Source organism: Ceratotherium simum, chromosome 24, assembly GCF_057802395.1.
Source record: "Ceratotherium simum simum isolate JZ-2026a chromosome 24, ASM5780239v1, whole genome shotgun sequence".
In the NCBI taxonomy this organism is placed as follows: Eukaryota; Metazoa; Chordata; class Mammalia; order Perissodactyla; family Rhinocerotidae; genus Ceratotherium; species Ceratotherium simum.
Genome location: NC_141923.1, coordinates 43,888,687 through 43,908,623, shown reverse-complemented (window position 1 = coordinate 43,908,623; position 19,937 = coordinate 43,888,687). Strand labels below are relative to the sequence as shown.

At 41.5% G+C, this 19,937-nt stretch overlaps 1 protein-coding gene across 1 annotated transcript in view; it reads right to left on the bottom strand.

The window, feature by feature from the left end:
- The window catches only part of SLC35F4 (solute carrier family 35 member F4), a 248,266-nt gene extending 228,671 nt beyond the window's left edge, over positions 1-19,595 (bottom strand). The window contains exon 1 of the mRNA XM_087448449.1: positions 19,493-19,595. Within this exon, the coding sequence (XP_087304575.1) occupies positions 19,493-19,595 (103 nt within the window). The remainder of the gene's footprint in view (positions 1-19,492) is intronic.
- Between the last annotated feature and the right edge of the window lie 342 nt (positions 19,596-19,937).

The following is a 19,937-nucleotide window of genomic DNA, read 5'->3' as shown; positions in this document are numbered from 1 at the left end:
TTCCTCATCTGTAGCATGGTGATACACCCACTTCACAGATAGGCTGTGAGTGTTCATCAAACCATGTATGTTAATGCCTCTTCAAGTGTAAAAATGCTGTACAACTGTCAGAGAGTGGTGGTGGCATTGCTCAGAATTCACAGCCAGAATCCTTTGAGTGCAATGATAAGTTAAGGATCCTGCTATTTCTTTCAGTGTTTGTTTGTTTGTTTGTTTGTTTGTTTGTTTTGTGAGGAAGATCAGTCCTGAGCTAACATTCATGCCAATCCTCCTCTTTTTTTTGCTGAGGAAGACTGGCCCTGAGCTAACATCTATTGCCAATCCTCCTCCTTTTTTTCCCTTTTACCCCCCAAGGCCCCAGTAGATAGTTATATGTCATAGTTGCACATCCTTCTAGTTGCTGTATGTGGGACGCGGCCTCAGCATGGCCGGACAAGCAGTGCATTGGTGCGCGCCCAGGATCCGAACCCGGGCCACCAGTAGCAGAGCACACGCACTTAACCACTAAGACACGGGGCCGGCCCTCAGTGTTTGTTTTAAGTCTCATAAACATTTCATCTTTATTTAATCCTCAAAGATTACTCTGCACACAGTTCAGCCTTACATTGGTTACAATCCCACCACGGCTGTACATAGTACATATTTGGGTATAATTTTCTATTAAAAGCCACAGGATAGGTAACGCCTTCTTAAGTTATAGCATATGCTGAGATTCCCGTTCTTGGTTTTCTTCCCTAATAAGCTTTCATGTGCCAGATGCTATGTGTGTTAGGGGTTTTACATGCACAAGCTTTACACAGAGTATACAACCTGAAAGAAGATAGAACTCTATAAACAAGTACATCAGACACTTTGCCTCATTCTCCATCCCTTAACAAGGAACGAAACCTGAGTCAGGAAGGGTACTGAAGTCCAAAGCCACAGAGCATATCCCCTCTCTCTTTTTCGCTTCCTTTCTGAGAGACAGATCTAAGTCACACCCAAGAGAGCCATCGTGAAATTCCACACTGCTAGCAAATACAATCAGAATGTAACAGAAATCAAGCTGAGTAATAAGGACATTGAAGACAGCTTTATTAAAGACCGCACAAGGGACTGAGGGTAGAATTTAACATCTGGTATGGCCTTTGGTTCTCTAATAAGCATAATTGTGTCACTTTCTCTGAAATAGGTGAACCAGTATTTATTTAGAAAGGAAAAAAAGCAAGAGAAGTCTTGGACCATGGTAATCAGATAATCTGCTTCCACTGGAATTCAATTGCATCACCATCAAAATAATGTCCCAAAGGGAAGGGGACAAGATATCTTCATCAGAAGACTCATCTGAGTCATGCTTCATCAAACTAGTGGGATTCCTGCCACATGGGTAAATTCCCATGTTGCCAGACTATGGGGACAAGTGTCTAGGAGAAGCAGATTGCAACGGTCCACTTCCTCTCAGTCAGTCCTGCAAACACAACAGGCAGCTCCAACATGCCTCTGAGTGAAATTCCCCTTGTCCTTTGGAGACTCCAGGCCAAGTAACAGGAGAGTTTTCACTGCATTCTCACCTAAGGGGCAAAATCACTAAGAGCAAAGTACATTTTTGTTCCTGAGAATCTTTAGTGGATTTTTCCCTGCAATTCACTCGTACATACATCTTACAGATTAGATCCACTACAAATTTATATGAAGTCACATGCTAAGATTTTAGTAGTCAAGAGTCTTTCCTGAATTAGCTGAAGGGAAACAATGCTTGGAAAAATCTCAAACGAACTCATGAGTCATTAACAATGGTTTTCACCCCATGCATTCAGAGCCCAGAAATGCATCAGAGTGGGTACAACGCATAAGTGGGGCTGTAGAGAATGGTGGGAGCACACACTACAGGCCCCAGCCCAAAGCCTCTTCAGTCTCCAAAAAGACTCCACAGAGAGGAGAGGATACGGATACCCAGCTGGCACCAGGAAAGAGAGAGAGCATTCCAGGGTTTTGAGCCATCAGCGCTACCTAAGTGCCTCTGTGGACTGGAACTGGCCATGAACTGTTACCGGTCTGTGACAAGATAAATGCAGAAATGAGAGTAAGGATTAAGAAAACTTTACAGCAAGTTGACATTTCTGTGATATTTCGGTGCATGATTATTTTTTCTATTAGTTCATTTTTATTGACTTTGCAAGAGTTTTGACCTATGATGAGTTGGAATTTTAAAAACACAAACTGGTTCTTCAGCACCGATAGTTTGAGAAGCATTGCCCTAGCCCCGTTCACAGTCTTGGCTGTTCATTGGACACTTCTGCTTGAAAAAGTACTGATGCCTGGGTCTCAATAACAGAGAATCAGTTTTAATTGCAATGGGATGCAGCCTTGGCATTGGGATATTTTTTAGAACTCCCAGGTGTTTCTAATATGCAGCACAGTATTCAAGAACCACTTTCCTCATACTGGTAAGCGATTAGGGGATGCATTTAGGACTTAGTGGACTGGGAACACAGAAAAGTAATAACTTATTTTATGCTACTTTCAAAATTTGAAAAATATTTTTCAGTTAAAGTTCAATGTTTTATTAAAAACAAGGGTAAAATGGATGAATGCCATGATACATAGTCATGTTACGCACAATATTTAATGTAAAGTTTTTATTGCAATATAAATGTGTACAGAAAAGTACACAAACCTTAAGTGCACTGCTTGATGATATTTTCATAAAGTAAACACATCCGTGAAACCACTATTCAGATCAAGAAATAGATAATGCACGATATCATTTGCCCCCATGTTATGACATCTAAAATAGCTTCCCACTGGGAGGAAATAAAGATAATGTACTCTGCCACTATGAATATGACATTTATCTTGGTTTACAGTAGATCTAGTTTAAGTTGGAAGATTTCAAGGAACAGAAATAGAAAGTATAATGATTCTTCCTGGTAAAGACAGCAGTTTGAATACACAAATCTTTATTTGTTCATTAAGGAAATTCCACTGAAATGACAATAAGAGAATTTTTTAAAGGCGTAAATCAACGGGAATCAGGAGAGGAGACAAGAACAACATTTTAGAAGTCGAAAAGTGCTGAATGACTTGTCAGGCCTGAAAAAACTGAAACCTAAGCTGAGGGTAGAGAAAATGAATATTAGTCCAATTTACGACACAGAATTTTCCAAAGTTACCAGTTACCACCTTAAAAGGGATGACAACGAAGCTAAAATCAGTAGTCTTGGTTAAGTCTGTTTAAGAAGCCTGATGGCTTCTTAATCCTCACCCTCACTCTATACAGCATTTGACTATGCCTCCCTTCACTCCGGCAAAGACCAGAGCTTTATTCTCTGGAGAGGCCCAAACAGGAGTCTACAGGTTGAAGGTTGAGGTACCATACCAAAATCATGGAGGAATTAAGTGAACTTAGGCACACTGCTCACTAAGATGCCAAGGTTTCTTTCCTACTTTCCTAGCAGCCAGTCAGAACATTAGAAAAGCCTTCTATGGTCCAAAGGAACAGATCTTAAGAAAATGACATTGAAAGTTCTCAAGGATACAGCCCAGCTGTTTGACAGTAAAGTCATAATAGACAAGACCCTGTTGGGAGACAATTCTCCATGAATCTCTCTTGCATTTCTGAACATCTTGTGCAGGGTCTGATAGCCTTTTGTCCTAGACTACCTTTTCAAGACCCTGTATAGTGAACACTTTGGAAGGTAGAGATAATGTCTCCCTCTAGAACAGAAGGCAGGTTTATTTGCTAATGTCTCCCTCTGGCACAAAGGTTGGGTAGGTTTGCTTGCAGGGCATTACAAATGATTGGGATTTCCTAAGCTCAGGATTCCTCAGCTGTGACAAAAACCTACTACATAGTGAGGATCCATGTTGCTTGCTCTGTCTTGTCCTTGTGGAACTTGGGGAGCAAGAAGAACCACCGTGAGCATGAAGCTCACGCTGCTTGCTGAACTATGAGTAATAAAGTCCTTTGTATCTGACCCAGGAATCTCGTGTCTTCTGCTAGCATCCATGAAACTGTAGCAGACTAACTTGTTAGCTTGAAGGTGGGGTAAGACCTTTCATAGTTCTTGATATCCTTAACCATTCTCACAGCTTCCAAATAGTTTTGGAGTCCTCCACTCTAGAATATAAGCAGATACATAAAAATCACAAAACATCCAAGAATATTGACTAACAATAACAAAAATTTTCTTCAAAAAAATTTTAAACTTGGAAGAAACAGCCCAATCAAGAGAAGAAAACTTCAAAAAATGTATTAGGAATATCCTCAGGGAATAAGAGAAGCTATTATATCCATACAACAAGAACAGGATGCCATATTTTTAAAAGAAATATTAGGAAAAAAAAGAGAGCTATTACAACTTTAAATGAAACTTTAAGTGAAAAACTTAGTAGAAGAGTTTGAAAATCAAGTCAAGAAAATATCCCACAAAGTACAACAAACAGACAAAGAAATGGAAAACAGGAAAGCAAAGATTAGAATCTAGGTACTTCATTACAGCATACGCCATTAAGTCAGCCATCCCATCTCTCAACTTCTTGCTATAAAAGAGAATAAATTTCCTCATTACTTAAGCCAATATAAGTTCAGTTTTCTTTACTTGCAGCCAAATTCATCCTGGGGAGATCTTGGGAACTAGCATGTCTTGGAAAATGATAAACTGGTTTTGGGTCTGCAGCAAGGGATAAAAATGGATCAGCACCTTTATCAAATGAAGTCCTCTCCCCAAACCTGCTCATTTGCCATAACTTTAATGCAAACGCTGGAGACACCAGCAGCTATGCTATTTCCTGGTAGCAAATAACTATATATCTCACACTGCTTCCAACTCCTGATTTTCTGTGATACTTATATAAATATCATCTAAGGAGAATGCCTGTTCTATGAGCTTTTAGGAAACATGAAAAGCTGTAATGTCAAACTGTATCTGCAGAGAAAAGTTGGTTGTGCTGCTTTGGTGATGAAAGTAGCTTTGCATATCAGTGTAACTTGCTACCTGATACATCAGCATGTAGAAGCACCCAAAACATTGTCAATGATCCCACAAGAAACCTTTTCTATTGCATTGAAAGTCAATTCCAACAGAGCCAGTGAAGAGAATGTAGAGTTCTCCTTGACTATCTGGAAGCTAATGTCTTTCCAGAAACCGTGACTTGAAATCTTTGAATGACATTTGGGAAGACATTTGTATCACTTTTGAGAGAAAAGGGAAGCCCATCTTTAGAACAGAAAATTCAGTAAGGAGAAGTTCATTCTTCACTTTGCTGCTTTATAGATATGTACATGGTATACTTTTTCATTGAAAGCCTTGAAGTCTCTATTATAATGCAGCTGAAAACCACAAGCTCTTTTGGAAATACGTCCTCAGGAAAATAAAGATCCAGAGTGACACCACGTCAGGAAATGTCAGTGCTGACAAACAATCTGGAGGGACCTAGATACATGGCAGGATGGATTTGAAGGCTAATTCTGCTTAGACAACCTTAACATTGAAACAGCGATTCATCACCCTTTCTTTGCTGACAAAGACAGCACAAGTGATGCAGATCTCGCCTCAAAGATGATTCCTAGGTATTTTATTCTTTTTGTTGCAATTGTAAATGGGATTGTATTCTTAATTTCTCTTTCTGCTACTTCATTGTTAGCGTATAGAAATGCAACTGATTTTTGTATGTTGATTTTGTATCCTGCAACTTTACCATATTCATTTATTACTTCTAAAAGTTTTCTGGTGGATTCTTTAGGGTTTTCTACATATAAGATCATGTCATCTGCAAATAGTGACAGTTTCACTTCTTCCTTTCCAATTTGGATCCCTTTTATTTCTTTCTCTTGCCTGATTGCTCTGGCTAGGACTTCCAGTACTATGTTAAATAGGAGTGGTGACAGTGGGCATCCTTGTCTGGTTCCTGTTCTTAGAGGGATAGCTTTCAGAATACCGTATGATTTCCTTCATTAAGTAGTAGATAATAGCAACAATAAACAAACACATAGAGACAGAGATTGGATTGGTGGTTACCAGAGGGGAAGGGGGGAGGGAGGAGGGCGAAAGGCATAATTCGGCACATGTGTGTGGTGATGGGTTGTAATTAGTATTTGGGTGGTGAACATGATGCGGTCTATGCAGAAATAGAAGTATAATGATGTACACCTGAAATTTGTACAATGTTATAAACCAATGTTACTGCAATAAACACAAAATTAAAAAATAAAAAAATTAAAAATTAAAAAAAAAAGATGATCTCATTGACTTGAGTACGAATGAAATGATGTGACATTAATTCAACTTGAAGAGTTTTTGAAAAGTCTGGTGTTTCTTGATACACCCTCCTCCTGCAAAATAAGCTATGAGATCTCTAATTTCATTTGCTACCGCATATCCTTGTGAGTCAGAGTTTTTAGGTGTTAATATTTTTATGAAGTTGAAGTCAACTGGATGCCAAAGATGAACTGCATAGTCTCATGGCTAAGACCACTCCAAAATTTCAGCTTCTTATTCAATCCAAACTATAAGAGTTTTATCACTAAAATTCAATTTTGAATAAAAGTTCATTTTTATTTTAGTTACCAAGTTTGAATTATTTCAATTTTTTCAGATATTGCCATTAAATTTTGCACACATTCTCATAAAATAGAAAAACAGATACAATTCATTAGAATTCATTTTTATAGGTTGTTCCTGTGAACTAATAAATTTCAAGTGTAATAAAATAAACTGCATGAAAATGTTTGGTGTATATGTGCATTTTGGGGGGTAATCTATAACTTTATTTAGATTTTCAAATATTTCTGTGTCCCCCAAAATGTTGACAAGCAAAAATGTAAAAACTGCTATTCTACACTATAGAACAATCCTCTAAAATGGTATGTAATTACCATGTCTAGTCATAGGTCATTTCTAACATGAATTTAATCCAATATCACCTTGAAAACTAGTAGTTACATTTTCAAATGTGATCTGATCCAGGGCCTAAAAAATCGGCCAAGACGTTCCTATAAAATTGAAATTATCTTTTCAAGTTCAATGCATTGAAAGCCTACCTAAGAGACGTGATGACTAAGTACAGTGCAGTCCCCTGGATTGGATCCTGGGACAGAAGGAGAACCTGAATGGAAAAACTGGTGAAATCCAAATAAAGCCTAGCATTTGATTAATGGTAATGTACCAATATTGGTTTCTTAGCGCTGACAAACACACATTGGTAATGTAAGGTGATAATGATGGGGAAAACTGGGTGAGGGGTGTACAGGAACTCTCGGTATTATCTTTGCAACTTTTCTGTAAGTCTAAAGATATTCCAAATAAAATGTTGATTTTTTTTAAAAAGCGCACTTTAAATTTTTAACAAGGTTTAATCACTCCACAAATAATTATGGAGTGTACAAGCACTGTTCTTTGTGCTGGGTACACAGTACTGAACAGAACAGATCCATCCTTTCCCTGAGGGAGCAAAGAGACTAGTGGGCAGGAAAGACATGAAACAGTCACATATTCAACATCAACTGTAATTGCAGTTTGTAGTTAGTGCTGTAAAGGAAAAATACATGAGATGAGAGAGGTTCAAGGCTGGAAAGGCCTCTCTGAGGCAGCGGCACTTAATATGATACCTGAGGGACGGCTGGGAGCCAGCCAGGTAACAGCACCGAGAAGGAGTAAGAGCTTTTCATCAGCCTGGAGGAAGGAAAGGGCCTGGAGCACATGCCAGTGTGACCAGAGCACAATGAGGGCACGGAAGGCGGTGCCAGCTGAAGAACCCGACCATGTAGGACCTTGTAGGCCAGGTTCAGGGTTCTACAGTTTTCCAAAGAGATACAGGAAGTCACTAAACACTTTAACCAGAGGCATGGCATCACCTAATTAATACTTTTAAAAGATCACCATGGCTGCAACGTGGATCTGGACTAGAAAGGAGCAAGGGAAAAAGCTCCCACTTGAGGTGCTCACAATTTTTTTAAAAAATTAAGGAGAAATAAAAAGTTCTCAACTTCTAAGTATATTTGCTCTAAAAAGTCCTTGGGAGAACACTGGTACACTGCTGGTGGGAACGTAAACTGGTGCAACCACTATGGAAAACGGTATAGAGATTCCTCAAAAAATTAGGAATTGAACTACCATATGATCCAGCTATTCCACTGCTGGGTATTCATCCAAAGAATATGAAAACACTAACTTGAAAAGATATATGCACCCCTTTGTTCACTGCAGCATTATTCACAATAGCCAAGACATGGAAACAACCTAAGTGCCCATCAAAGGATGAATGGATAAAGATGTGATATATATATACAATGGAATACTACTCAGCCACAAAAAAGATGAAATCTTGCCATTTGCAACAACATGGATGGGCCTTGAGGGTACTATGCTAAGTGAAATAAGTCAGATGGAGAAAGACAAATACCATATGATTTCACTCCTATGTGGAAGATAAAAAACAAACAAACACATAGATACAGAAAACAGACTGGTGGTTACCAGAGAGAAAAGGGGTAGGGGGAGGGCAAAAAAGATAAAGGGGGTTATTTGTATGGTAATGGATAGAAATTAGACTTTTGGTGGTGAACACAATGTAGTGTATACAGATGTCTAATTATAATACTGTACACCTGAAACCTATATAATGTTATAAATCAATGTTACTTCAATAAAAAAATAAATTAAAAAATAAAAAAAAGTCCCTGGGAAATGATAATATCATTTTAGATGTGTATATTGCTTCTTTAGAACCTGCCACCATAACTCTGGCAGAGAAGATGGTGCTCTAAATGGCTCCCAAATCACTCAATCTGGATCTTTCCTCTAGAATGCCTAGGATTAAACATGGATATGAACAAAAACACAAGATAGGGGCTGACCCAGAGGTGTAGTGGTTAGGTTTGTGCACTCTGCTTCAGCGGCCCAGGGTTTGTGGGTTCCGACCCCCAGCATGGACCTACGCACCACTAGTCAAGCCATATTGTGGTGGCATCCCATATACAAAATAGGGGAAGATGGGCACAGATGTTAGCTCAGGGCTAATATTCCTCACCAAAAAAAAAACAAACAAAAACACAAGATAGATACCAAAATCACATGACTCGGAGCTTAGCAAGGTCAGCAGTGAAAACCTACAGGCTCTAGCACTCTTAGGAATCTCAGCTTTCAAAAGACAGAAAGAATTCTTAGTATGTCTGGTTTTCAGGACCATAAAACCATTATTGACACCTCACTAGTGCCATCTTGGCATTAGCCCAGGGCTAAATATAGAAAATCCCAGACTGCAAAATAGTGTAATTTTCAATCCCTGTTTAAAATATACAATATTAAATGTCATTCTCAATTACTATACCTCGAGTCTGAAGGAACTGGTGTGTTGCCCTATTTGACCAAGAAAAAGAAATATGTCTTCCAAACTTGATGTAACCAGTAGCACTTCAATAAAACCTAATAAGCAGTCTGCAGTGCTGGCTGGGTACTTTGAAACAGAATGCCCTAGGGACTTATACCCTAAAGACACTTGGATTTTCTCAGTTTGTAGGAATACAGTATCTATAACCTCACTAAATATTATCTAGATACACTCTAACAGCTGTCAGGACCAGAAGAAAGAAAAGATCGGATCTTGATTAAAGCCTATGATTTGATATGAAAAACTTTTTATGCAAAGCTCTGTGAACCCAATAGCCACTAAGTTGACTGTCCAGCCAACCGCTCTTTTTCTCTTTTCGTCTTCCCCCACGGTCAGTACGGTTACAGGACAGAGCCTCTGGCAGCCATGATTGAGTAACTTGACCTTGCCCCGAACCACCACAATCAATAGGATGAAGAGTGTGCCCTTGACACAAACTGGGCAAAAGAGTTCCTTTCCCCAGGAATCTAGATTTAGAAGTAAGAGGTTCTTGCTCAGTCTGTCTGCTCTCTTGAATAGAGGACATGTAAACACTGGAACTGCAGGCAGAAGCTATTTTCAACCATTTGGACGAGGAACTAGAGAAAGCCAGCCTGCAGCAAGAGACAAGAACGGAGAACATGTGCCAGAAGAAAGAGAGAAAAGGCAGAGAAAGAGAGTTTCCTGTTTTCCCTACAACACTTCGGGACCTGAAGCTAGCTTATCCCACCTTGTCCCTGCCCTTAAAATCCATGGGAGGGGCTGGCCCAGTGGCGCAAGCGGTTAAGTGTGCGTGCTCCTCTGCGGCGGCCCAGGGTTCGCCGGTTGGGATCCAGCGGGCACGCACCGACACATCGCTTGGCAAGCCATGCTGTGGCAGCGTCCCATATAAAGTAGAGGAAGATGAGCATGGATGTTAGCCCAGGGCCAGTCTTCCTCCGCAAAAAAAGAGGAGGATTGGCAAATGTTAGCTCAGGGCTGATCTTCCTCACCAAAAAAAAAAAAAAATATCCACGGGAGACTCCCAGGATCCTTTTAATCCCTTCTATTTTTGCTTCAGCCAATTCAAGTGGAATCCTGTGACTAGAAACCAAAGAAGCCCTCACTCACGCTCCAGGTCTCTCCATTTTACATGGTCTAAATAACTGAGAACCAGCTTGCCCAAATTCTTTAAGCCAAGATCTCTGAAGTAAGAATCCAACTCCAGCCTCTCACAGCAAATAAATGCACCAAAATGAAAAATGCTTATCCTAAAACATTAAGTAGAAAAGAAGCAGGGCACAAAATTGTATATATATCAGAATTGTGACTACACTATAGTGTGTGTTTGTCAATAAATCAAGAAGTGAAGCCCTATATGCATTAGGAAGATTGGAAGGAAATTAACCAAAATGATATTTAGCTGTATTAGGGTGACAAGATTATTTTCTCTTCTCTCTATATTCCTCTGTGTCTGAGTAGTTAAATACCTTATAACTTAAAAAAGTTATAACTCCAAAGACTATGTAGAGTTTGTAAATGCGTTTATAACATGACGATGCATTTTTAAAGGAGCACATAAAATGCCCTGTTATGTTTGCTGCTATATAAATTGCCCAAAAAGAAACTGCCCCTTTAAGACTCCACATATAAAAGGAACAATGCAATTTACAATAGATTGGCTCCAAATTAATCCTCAGCCTTCACTTCCTCTCTACTGTCTGCCCTCCCAATCCTATCCAACCCTTCCTAACTCATCCCTTGCTACCTATCTTTAACCAGGATTCCACCCTTCCCCTCTCCTACTCTTCCCCCCTTCCTTCCAGCACCCCATCCCCACCCCTGTAATCCCCTCTACTTTTATGTCTGGGTACCTGCGTTTCCAGACATGCAGATCCATCCCGTCACCCACAGGCCCTAGATTTGTCTCCTCTCTTTTGGGTCACCCCATTGGGAATAACTTCGCCACAAATGGCCACCAGCCCATTTTAAACTATCCCTGGGGCAATCCGGGTAAGACTGCCCCTTTCGGTTACAGCACCATGCAAGCCAGAAATGGGTAAGGAGTGGAAAGCAACATCCAAAAATAAAAAACACTGGGACGTTGTATAATTTGTAAATTATCTTTAACATTGCTGAAACACAATTTTCAATAACAATTCAAAGTACAGCGTTGGATATGAAAAAAAAATAAGTGGTAAACCATTTATTTACAAGGAAAAAGTGAGCAAGGCTCTTGGAAATCATGAAACTGATTCTATTGGTTTCCCTCCATAACCACAACAGCTTCCATACATTGAACTGGGTACCGTGCCAGACATTCCATATATATTATCTTACATTATCCTCCCAATGACCTGTGAAGCAAATATTATTATCCCCATCTTATAGGAACAAGATTGTTGATCTGAGAAGTTAAGTTACTTATGCAAGTTTAAAAGGTTGGCAAGTAGCAGAGCAGGGTCTTGTGGTCTTTGCACTAGATCTCATGACCTCATGCAGGTCTCAGATAAGCTTTCTAAAGCAAGTGTATCTGAAACTTAACGTTAAACCCACGTGTTAGCTCATAGTAGTAGTAGTATTTTATAATACAAATACCCAGTTTATATGTAGATTTATATTTTAAATGAAAAACACATATCAGAATAAACATTGTAGAAACTACATTATCCAATATTGATAATATATACAATTATATTCAGTATAAACATAGCCCTTATATGTTACAGTTAAAAACTATGTTACAAAGACTTCTCAATACTATATATCAATGGTAATTATTTATAATTGTTTACAAAACACTACCTATCATATAAAAAGAAGCATAAAGCTTCTTATCAGGGTATAAACAGAATACGAACCAAGAGAAATATTTATTGCATTCGTTTCACTAGTAAGAGACAATTTTATAACTTATTCCAGTTAGAGTGCTTAAGTGTTATAGTAACATTGTACCATGAAAATCAATAGTAATCACTTCGAAAGGGGAGATCACATCCTATTTCTTATAATTCTAGTAATTTTAAACTGTATAAAAATTTTCCTTTTTCCTCCATTCAAGTACAAAAAACGTTATTAAGGAAATAAGAAGGATGCAAATGCAGAAGTTACAACCGTAAAGGTAAAGTGATCATAAAATACCATTTGGTGTATTCTCATTCTCTGAAAAGGCACATCTGCTTGATTCATTCATAGCTGATGATTTTTTTCTTTCCCTCCAATCACCACCATCATGCACTCTTTCTGTGAAAATAATGATCTCGCCAATTTCTACAAAGGACACTATAATCATTCATTCGTTAGTACAATAAAATTTATTGAGCACCCAGAATGTACTAGACACTTTGCCTAAGATGAAAATAAATAAAGATAAGCCCCTGCCTTCCCCAAGCTCTGTGGGTGAGACAGTCTTGTGTAAAGCAAACAGCCCAAAATAGTGTGCTAAATGCTGAAGCAGAGGTGAGTCTACAGTATTACTAGAGCACAGAGGGAGGATTAACCCAGCCTGGGGCAATCAGGAAGCTTTACAGATGACAGGACATTCACACTCAGCCTTTAAAGATAAATAGGAGCTTTCCAAAGAATGATGAAGGAGACACAGGGAGACGAAGCCATTCGGGCATAGTGTACAAAGGCAGTGAGGAGCAGAAGGGCATGGGGACAGTAATGTTATTAAAACAATGAGTTGCTTGATGAGACTATGACCAGGGTTTGTGGAGGCCATGGGGGATATGAAATTAAGAAGAAAAACTGGACTAAAAATCCAACAACTTAAGTAGATTAAGGTGCTTAAATATATGGGAGACTATGCATACGTTAAAATAAATTATTAAAAATATATAGACCAATGAGAGAAATGTTCAGTATGAAATAATAAGCATTTGCATGTGTCTATGGATATAAAAAAGACTGAAAGGATAGTGTTAACCAAAATGTTAACACTAATCACCTCTGGGTGGTGGAATTATGAGTAATTTTGTTTTAATCTCTTTTTGCTTCTCTGCCTTCCAGATTTTCTGCATTAAGCATGCATTACTTTGGCAATTAGGGGAGAAAATGTGTGCTAAAATAGAACAATGTAAGCTGGGTTCAGACCGTGGCACGCTAAGAAGTTTGGACTTTATTCCACAGAAAATGAAGATTTATTCCAGGCATTTGATCAAGGATGTGAGATGAAGAGATTTGCATTTTAGGGAATTAAATGCTGTTAAGGTATGCATACTGGATTAGGATCTGAGGCTGGGCGAAAGATGTGATGGCTGGAACTAAGGCAGGGACAGTAGGGGTGGAAAGCACATGTTCGGGGTAGAATAGACAGGACTTGTGAACTGAATGTAGGGTAAGGGGAAAGGGCAGACTCTGAGAATAACTCCAGGTTTCTGGGCAACTGGTGAGAAACAGATATAGAATGCTAACAAGCATAAGAAGAAGGAAAAGGCAGACTTTAAGGACAGGATGATGAATTTAGTTTTGTGTGTGACACAAAGGACATCCAGGTAGGAATTCTAGTAGGAAGTTTGAAATATAGGGCTGGGTTTAGAAAAAGTGGACCTAGAAATACAGACACATAGGAGATAGTGAAGCCGTGGGATGAATGAGCTCGCTCAGGGAAAGTAAAGAGTGAGAAGAGACCACTGAAGCTAGCACCTCGGGAAATGCTAAGTCATCACAGCAGTCGGAGAAGTCAGAGAGCCTGAGAGCCAGAAGTTGGTAGAGCTCTTTTTGGAGACAGGATGATCACAGCAATGGGAAGAAGTTTCACTATAAATTTACAGCTGCCAATAGAAAACAACCACAGAATCTGGTCACTACTGGGGTATAGAAAAAGCAAAAGGCCGACAGGTATAAAAGTCACAGAACAAAGAGAGGCAAGTGGCCACTGTCTGAGACCAAAGGTGGGGTGAAGAGAAGCAAAGAAAACATATCAGAGTTTACTGAGTAAGATGCTTCCGTGGAGGATGGGACTTGTTTGAAAGCTGTCAAAGCTGACCTACTGCATGGTTGTTCTGAGACAGTGACTTCTCCCCTCTTCTTTACAAACAAGGAAACTGATGTCCACAGAGAAGTGTCCCAGATCTCAGAGCCCGTTGCTGGCAGGTTTAAGATGAGAATCGATTTCCAAACCACTACAGTTTAATTCACTACATATCAATATACTGACTCCTTACATAAACACAAAAAGAAGGCTCACCCCAAAAATATCAAGTATGAAACATAGTAAAATATGCATAGATTTGTACTTGGACTTGACTTATGGAAATGAACAACTTCTTATAGCATATCTCTCTCTCTGACCACCACCTCTGATCTTCCAGCTAACTTCCGCTAGCCCTCGATCCCACTGAAATTTCCAATCCATTGATCCCATCACCTTTTTAATCTTCCTAATCACCTTGATTTCTTCCCTTCTCTACTTACCCGCTTTAAATTCTATAGTCAATCATTACAATAATAACTCCCTTGCGTACATTCACAATTCCCTTGCCCCTATTATTTTATTAGACCCATTGGATAATCTGCAACTCTGGTTAAATCCTTTTCTTCACTTGCTCTGTGCCTCCACTGTGTCAATGAATACAACAACCTACTGACTGGTCTCCATTTAAACTTGTGACCAGAAACTTTAAATGGGCCCTTTAAGGCAGCCAGACAACCTTACTGTACTTCCCCAGCCCATCACTCTCCCTCCTTAACTATTCACACCTTCCCTGTCCTACCACCTCTACCACCTCCTCCCCCACCCTCACTCTCAGTTGATGACCTTGCTTCCTATTTGGAGAAAACTAAAGCAACCAGAAGAGAATCTCAACAGACTCCCACCACCTCAGTTATCCACCTTCCAGAATGCTCACCCGCATACTCTGCCCTCTATCCATGTTCCTATCTAAAGCAATGTCCTGTCCCTTGCACACTAGAGCCAATACCCTCTCTCTCTAACATCACTAATTTTCTTTCTCTATTAAATCATTCTCATGTGCATGCAAACATGCTATCATTTCTCCCATCTTTAAAAAAAAAAACAAACTTTTTAACCCTACTACTCCCATTTCCTTTGCTCCTCTTTGCACAAAAATCCTTGAAGAGTTGTCTATACTCACGTTTCCACTTCCTCCCTCTAATTCTCTCTTAAACACATTCTAATCTATTAGAATAGGTGGCATAAGCCACCTTACCTGCTCTTGTCAAGGTCACCAATGGTGCCCAGTTGCCAGATTCATAGTCAGTTATCAGGCTTCATTTTACTTGACCTTTCAGCAGCACTGGACTCAGCTAAACCCTTCCCTTTGAAACTCTTCATGGGCTTCTAGCCTATCACATGCTCCTGGTTCTCCTCCTACCTCCCTGGGAGCTCCATCTTGGTCCCTTTTAATGGTTCCTCCTCTTCTCCCCAAACTCTTAATGTCTGAGTGCCCCAGAGTTCAGTCCTTGTTCGTCTTTTCCTCTACACACGTTCACTCCTTGAAGATTTCATCAGTCTTAGGCTTTGGATAACATCCAACTGCTGGAAAATCCCTGATTTATATCCCCAATCAGACGTCTCCGACCTCCAGGCTTATTCTACATCTCCAATTACATTTCGCCTTTCCAAAAAGTTCTCCTTATCCCCTGACACCCTAAACTTTTCTACCCTGAAGCCTGCCACACTTCAGCCATTGGCAACTCAAACTTGTCAAACCAGAAAAGATGGGATCACTTTTCACTCCTCTCTTTCTTGCAGATACCATATACAATCCATCAGGAAACCCCATTGGCTCTGACTTCAAATATATCCAGAATCTGACCACCTCTATTGCTACCACTCTGGTTCAAGCCACCATCATCTCTCACCTAGGTTATTACAATAACACACTAACTAGTCTCTCTGCTTCCACCCTTGCCCCAGTAGAGCAGTCAAACTGATTCTTTTGAAGGGTAAGTCAAATCACATCACACCTCTGTCAAAACCTGCAAAGGCTCCCCTATTTCATTCAGGGTACAAGCCAAAGGACTCACAATGGCCTATAAGGCCCCACTTCATCTGAGCTCCTGTATCCACAGTGCCCTCATCTCCAACCACTCTGCCAGTTGCTCACCCCACTCAGCCCTTCAGGCCCACTTCCCCTTTCTCTAGTACGCCAGGCATGCTCCACCTTGGAGCCTTGCACCGACTGCTCCCTCTGCCTGGACCGCCTTCCTCCGGATGAACACATGGCCAGCTCCCTCACATCCCTCAGGCCTTTGCTCAGTTGTGACCTCCTCAGTGAGGCCTTGCCTACCACCCTATTTAAAATTGCCACAATTACTTACACCCTCAGAATTTTTTACCCTTTTTAGCCTGTTATAATTTTAAGCAGCTATCACCTTGAAATATACAAATTATTTATTTATCTTTCTGTTTATTATTTATTGTCTGTCTCCTCCCACTAGAACTTAAGCTGTAAAAAAAGAAAACACTTTTGTCTGTTTTGTTCACTGAGGTATTCCTGGCACATAAGAGGTGCTCAGTTAACACCTGTTGAATGAATGAATCTATTTCACCTACCAGATCATAAGTAACTTGAGGCGAGACAAATGTTTTAACCATCTCTGTCAACATGTTTAATCATATGTATATATCTATATATCTTTTTTGTATATAATATATATCTTTTATATACGTGATGTATATTATATATATATCATATATATTTATACACATTTCCTTTTTGTATCAGCCTGACTACTAGAATTTGTTCTGGACAAGGTACTCATCTTCCTGACTGGCAGGGGTGGTAGCAGGATGCATTAACACGAGGCTAATCATTGATGCATATTCTCAGAGCTAAGTCCCCATCTTCCTCTAAAAAAGTAAATGGTACACATAGATCATCTCATCCTTAAGGCCTCATACGTGATCAGTCCGAAAATGGGAAAGTCATCTTGCCTTCACATATTATATATTCCTCACTACAGCCTTTTCCTAAATATATCCCTCCAGACTTCCCCCAAGCTGTTGCTTATTCTCCGTTAACAGCTAAATCAATTGACCATATTGTACTGGTTTGCTTCAATGTGTTTGTTTACTAGTTGAAGCTTGCATTAAGGGCAGGATTATTTCAGGGCTCAGCTGACTGGCCCCTTTCCAGCTCTCTCCTCTCCTAGTCTCTCATTGTGCAAAATGGCAATCTCTACCTCTGAAAGCATGAACATCCTGAGAGTTACTTGACTATCGTGTAATTCTCTGTCCTTGTCAGATTCTCTGGCTTTGCTGTTTGAACTCTGTGGCCTGACGTTAGGTAAGCGTCCATCACAAATAACTATGCCAAATGCATCTTTATCCCTTTACCTTCAGTTACTGTCCTCGCCAGTGCTCTTCCCTCTTTCTGTCCCGTTATTGTATGGCAAATGAAATACATGCAGCTATTTTAGCAAGTATGAAAACATAATATGAACATGTCTTTATTTAAAATATCACTTTTCCAGTATTCTTTTTGCTTTGTTTTTTATTAACCAAAGTTCCATTGTTATAAAAATTATAATAATATACTGCCCTGAGTCTTGTAATTTCAAAGACATTCTCTAAGCAATCAAAATCCCATGGTTCATAATCAAAATATTCAAAGAGGAAATCTAAGTAATTTCCACATGGTATTCTAGTGCCTTCATTTAAGTTTCTAGGGTTAAAAAGAAGCCCTTTGCCAATAGGAAAAAAAGAAGTTTTTGAGTCTAGAGTACAAAGATTTCAAACTGCATTCCACAGCGTGTTATTTTCTTTCCAGAAAATTCTAACACTATATAATTATTTTTGTATGGAAAATGAATAATGTAAGCCTCTAATGCTAAAAACAGCTAGACAGAAACCATCCAAATCAGATAGGCCTTTCCTAAAGCCAAATGAAATATTAAACTAGAAAATATCTGTGTGAGGACAGCCCATGGAAGAAAGCTCTTGAATTATTATTCAGTAGAGATGGAGCATAGTGGGGGAGAATGTTACATGAAAAAGAAAAAGTGTTTTCTCGTCTATGAGTCAGAGTTTGTCTGCTTCAGAGAAACTGTAACGTTGATTGTACCCCAAAATGTCAAAGAAAAATACCAATCAGAAATGCATCTAGGAGCTTCCAAGACTTCTGCTTAAAAATAAGAGCAAAAACACCAATTAAGCACCGTCTATTGCGACAGAAATGCTTTGATATAGAAAAAGCGAAATCCCACCTGCATGGGAATTAATCCGCAGCTACGACCCCAATTCAGAGAAAAAACGAGCTTCACTTCGGTCACTGGCAGAACTAATCCTAACAAATACAGCCATGGGTTTGTGTATTGCGGGAGGGGGACAGAGTAGAGCGCACCTACATCGCCCTCCCCCCAAAACTGCTCCAGAAACGTGAAAACATCCGCGCCGCAGGACCTCGCTTAGCCGGAAGCGAGCCGAACCGAACAGAACAGCCGGCCGGGGCTCCGAGGTAGCCGCGACGTGCGGCGGGCGGTGCAGGCAGGGGGCCCCGGCGCTCCTCCCCCTCCCACCCACCCCGCCGCCAGTCGTTTGTACGGGTCCCTGGCTCCAAGCTCCGGGACTCCGAGACCCGAGCAGATTCTTTCTCTGCCCAGGGCGGAGAACCTCCCAAAGACGCTTTAACAGGAGTGATTCCCGCGCTGGCCAGATCTCAGCAGCCCGGAGTGAACAAGCTGGCTCGGCCGGCGCCGGGAGCACGTCTGGGTCGGCCGCCCCGCCGGCCCCACCCCCGAGCCCATCCAGCCTGCGTCCCCAGCGCCCCGCCCGCAGCCTGGCACCCAGTAGGGGCTTTCGGGGAGTGCAGCCCCGAGGGCTGGCTTTCCGCTAAGTAAACAGCCATGTTAGCCTCCTCTGGTTGTAAATAAACCTGGGGTGAGCCGGCCGACCGCCGTCAGGAGCGCTCACCGGGTCCCCTCTGCGCTTCCGCCCCCAAGGCTGCGCCTGTTTCCAAACTCCGAGGCGCAAACGGCCCGGGCCTCCTTTCTCTCTCTCTTTGTCTCTCTGTCTCTCTCTCTCTGTCTCTCTCGTGTTTCAGCACCGAAGACAGCGGGCACACTTTTCTCCCCGTGGCCCCACCGCCAAGAGGGTGGCGTTGGCGGCGCAGGCAGGGCTGCAGGTGTCCGGACCGCGCGCCCTCCCGCATGCCACCCCCTTCAGCGCCTCGAGTAGGGCAGCCCCGCGGCGTCTTACTTTTCTGGCTGGAGTAACCCGGGTAATAGCCATAGTAGCCGGTGATCCGCAGGATCCGGTCCTCGATGGTGGCCACCCCGTTGGGGGCCGCCTTGACATCCATAGAGAGCGCGGGGCGGCGGCCCCGGGCGCCGAGGGGCAGAGAGCGCAGCGCGGGGCCCGGGAGCTGGTGCAGGTGCCGCCGCCGCCGGTGCTGATGTTGCAGCTCGTGCTCCCGCGCCCGGGCTCTGACTCCACCGCCCGGCGCAGCACCGGCTCCGCATCACAGCGGCGGCGGCGGCGGAGCGGCTCCCACTCGGCCGGCCTCTCCGTCAGCCTGGCAGCTCTCCCGCCCGCCGCCCGGCGCACTGCTGCCGGAACAGCGCCCCCTCACCTCTGAAGCCCACCGCGGCTGGGGGCGGGTGTGGGCGCCCCACCTGGCCGCCGACTCTCATCTTTAACCCTT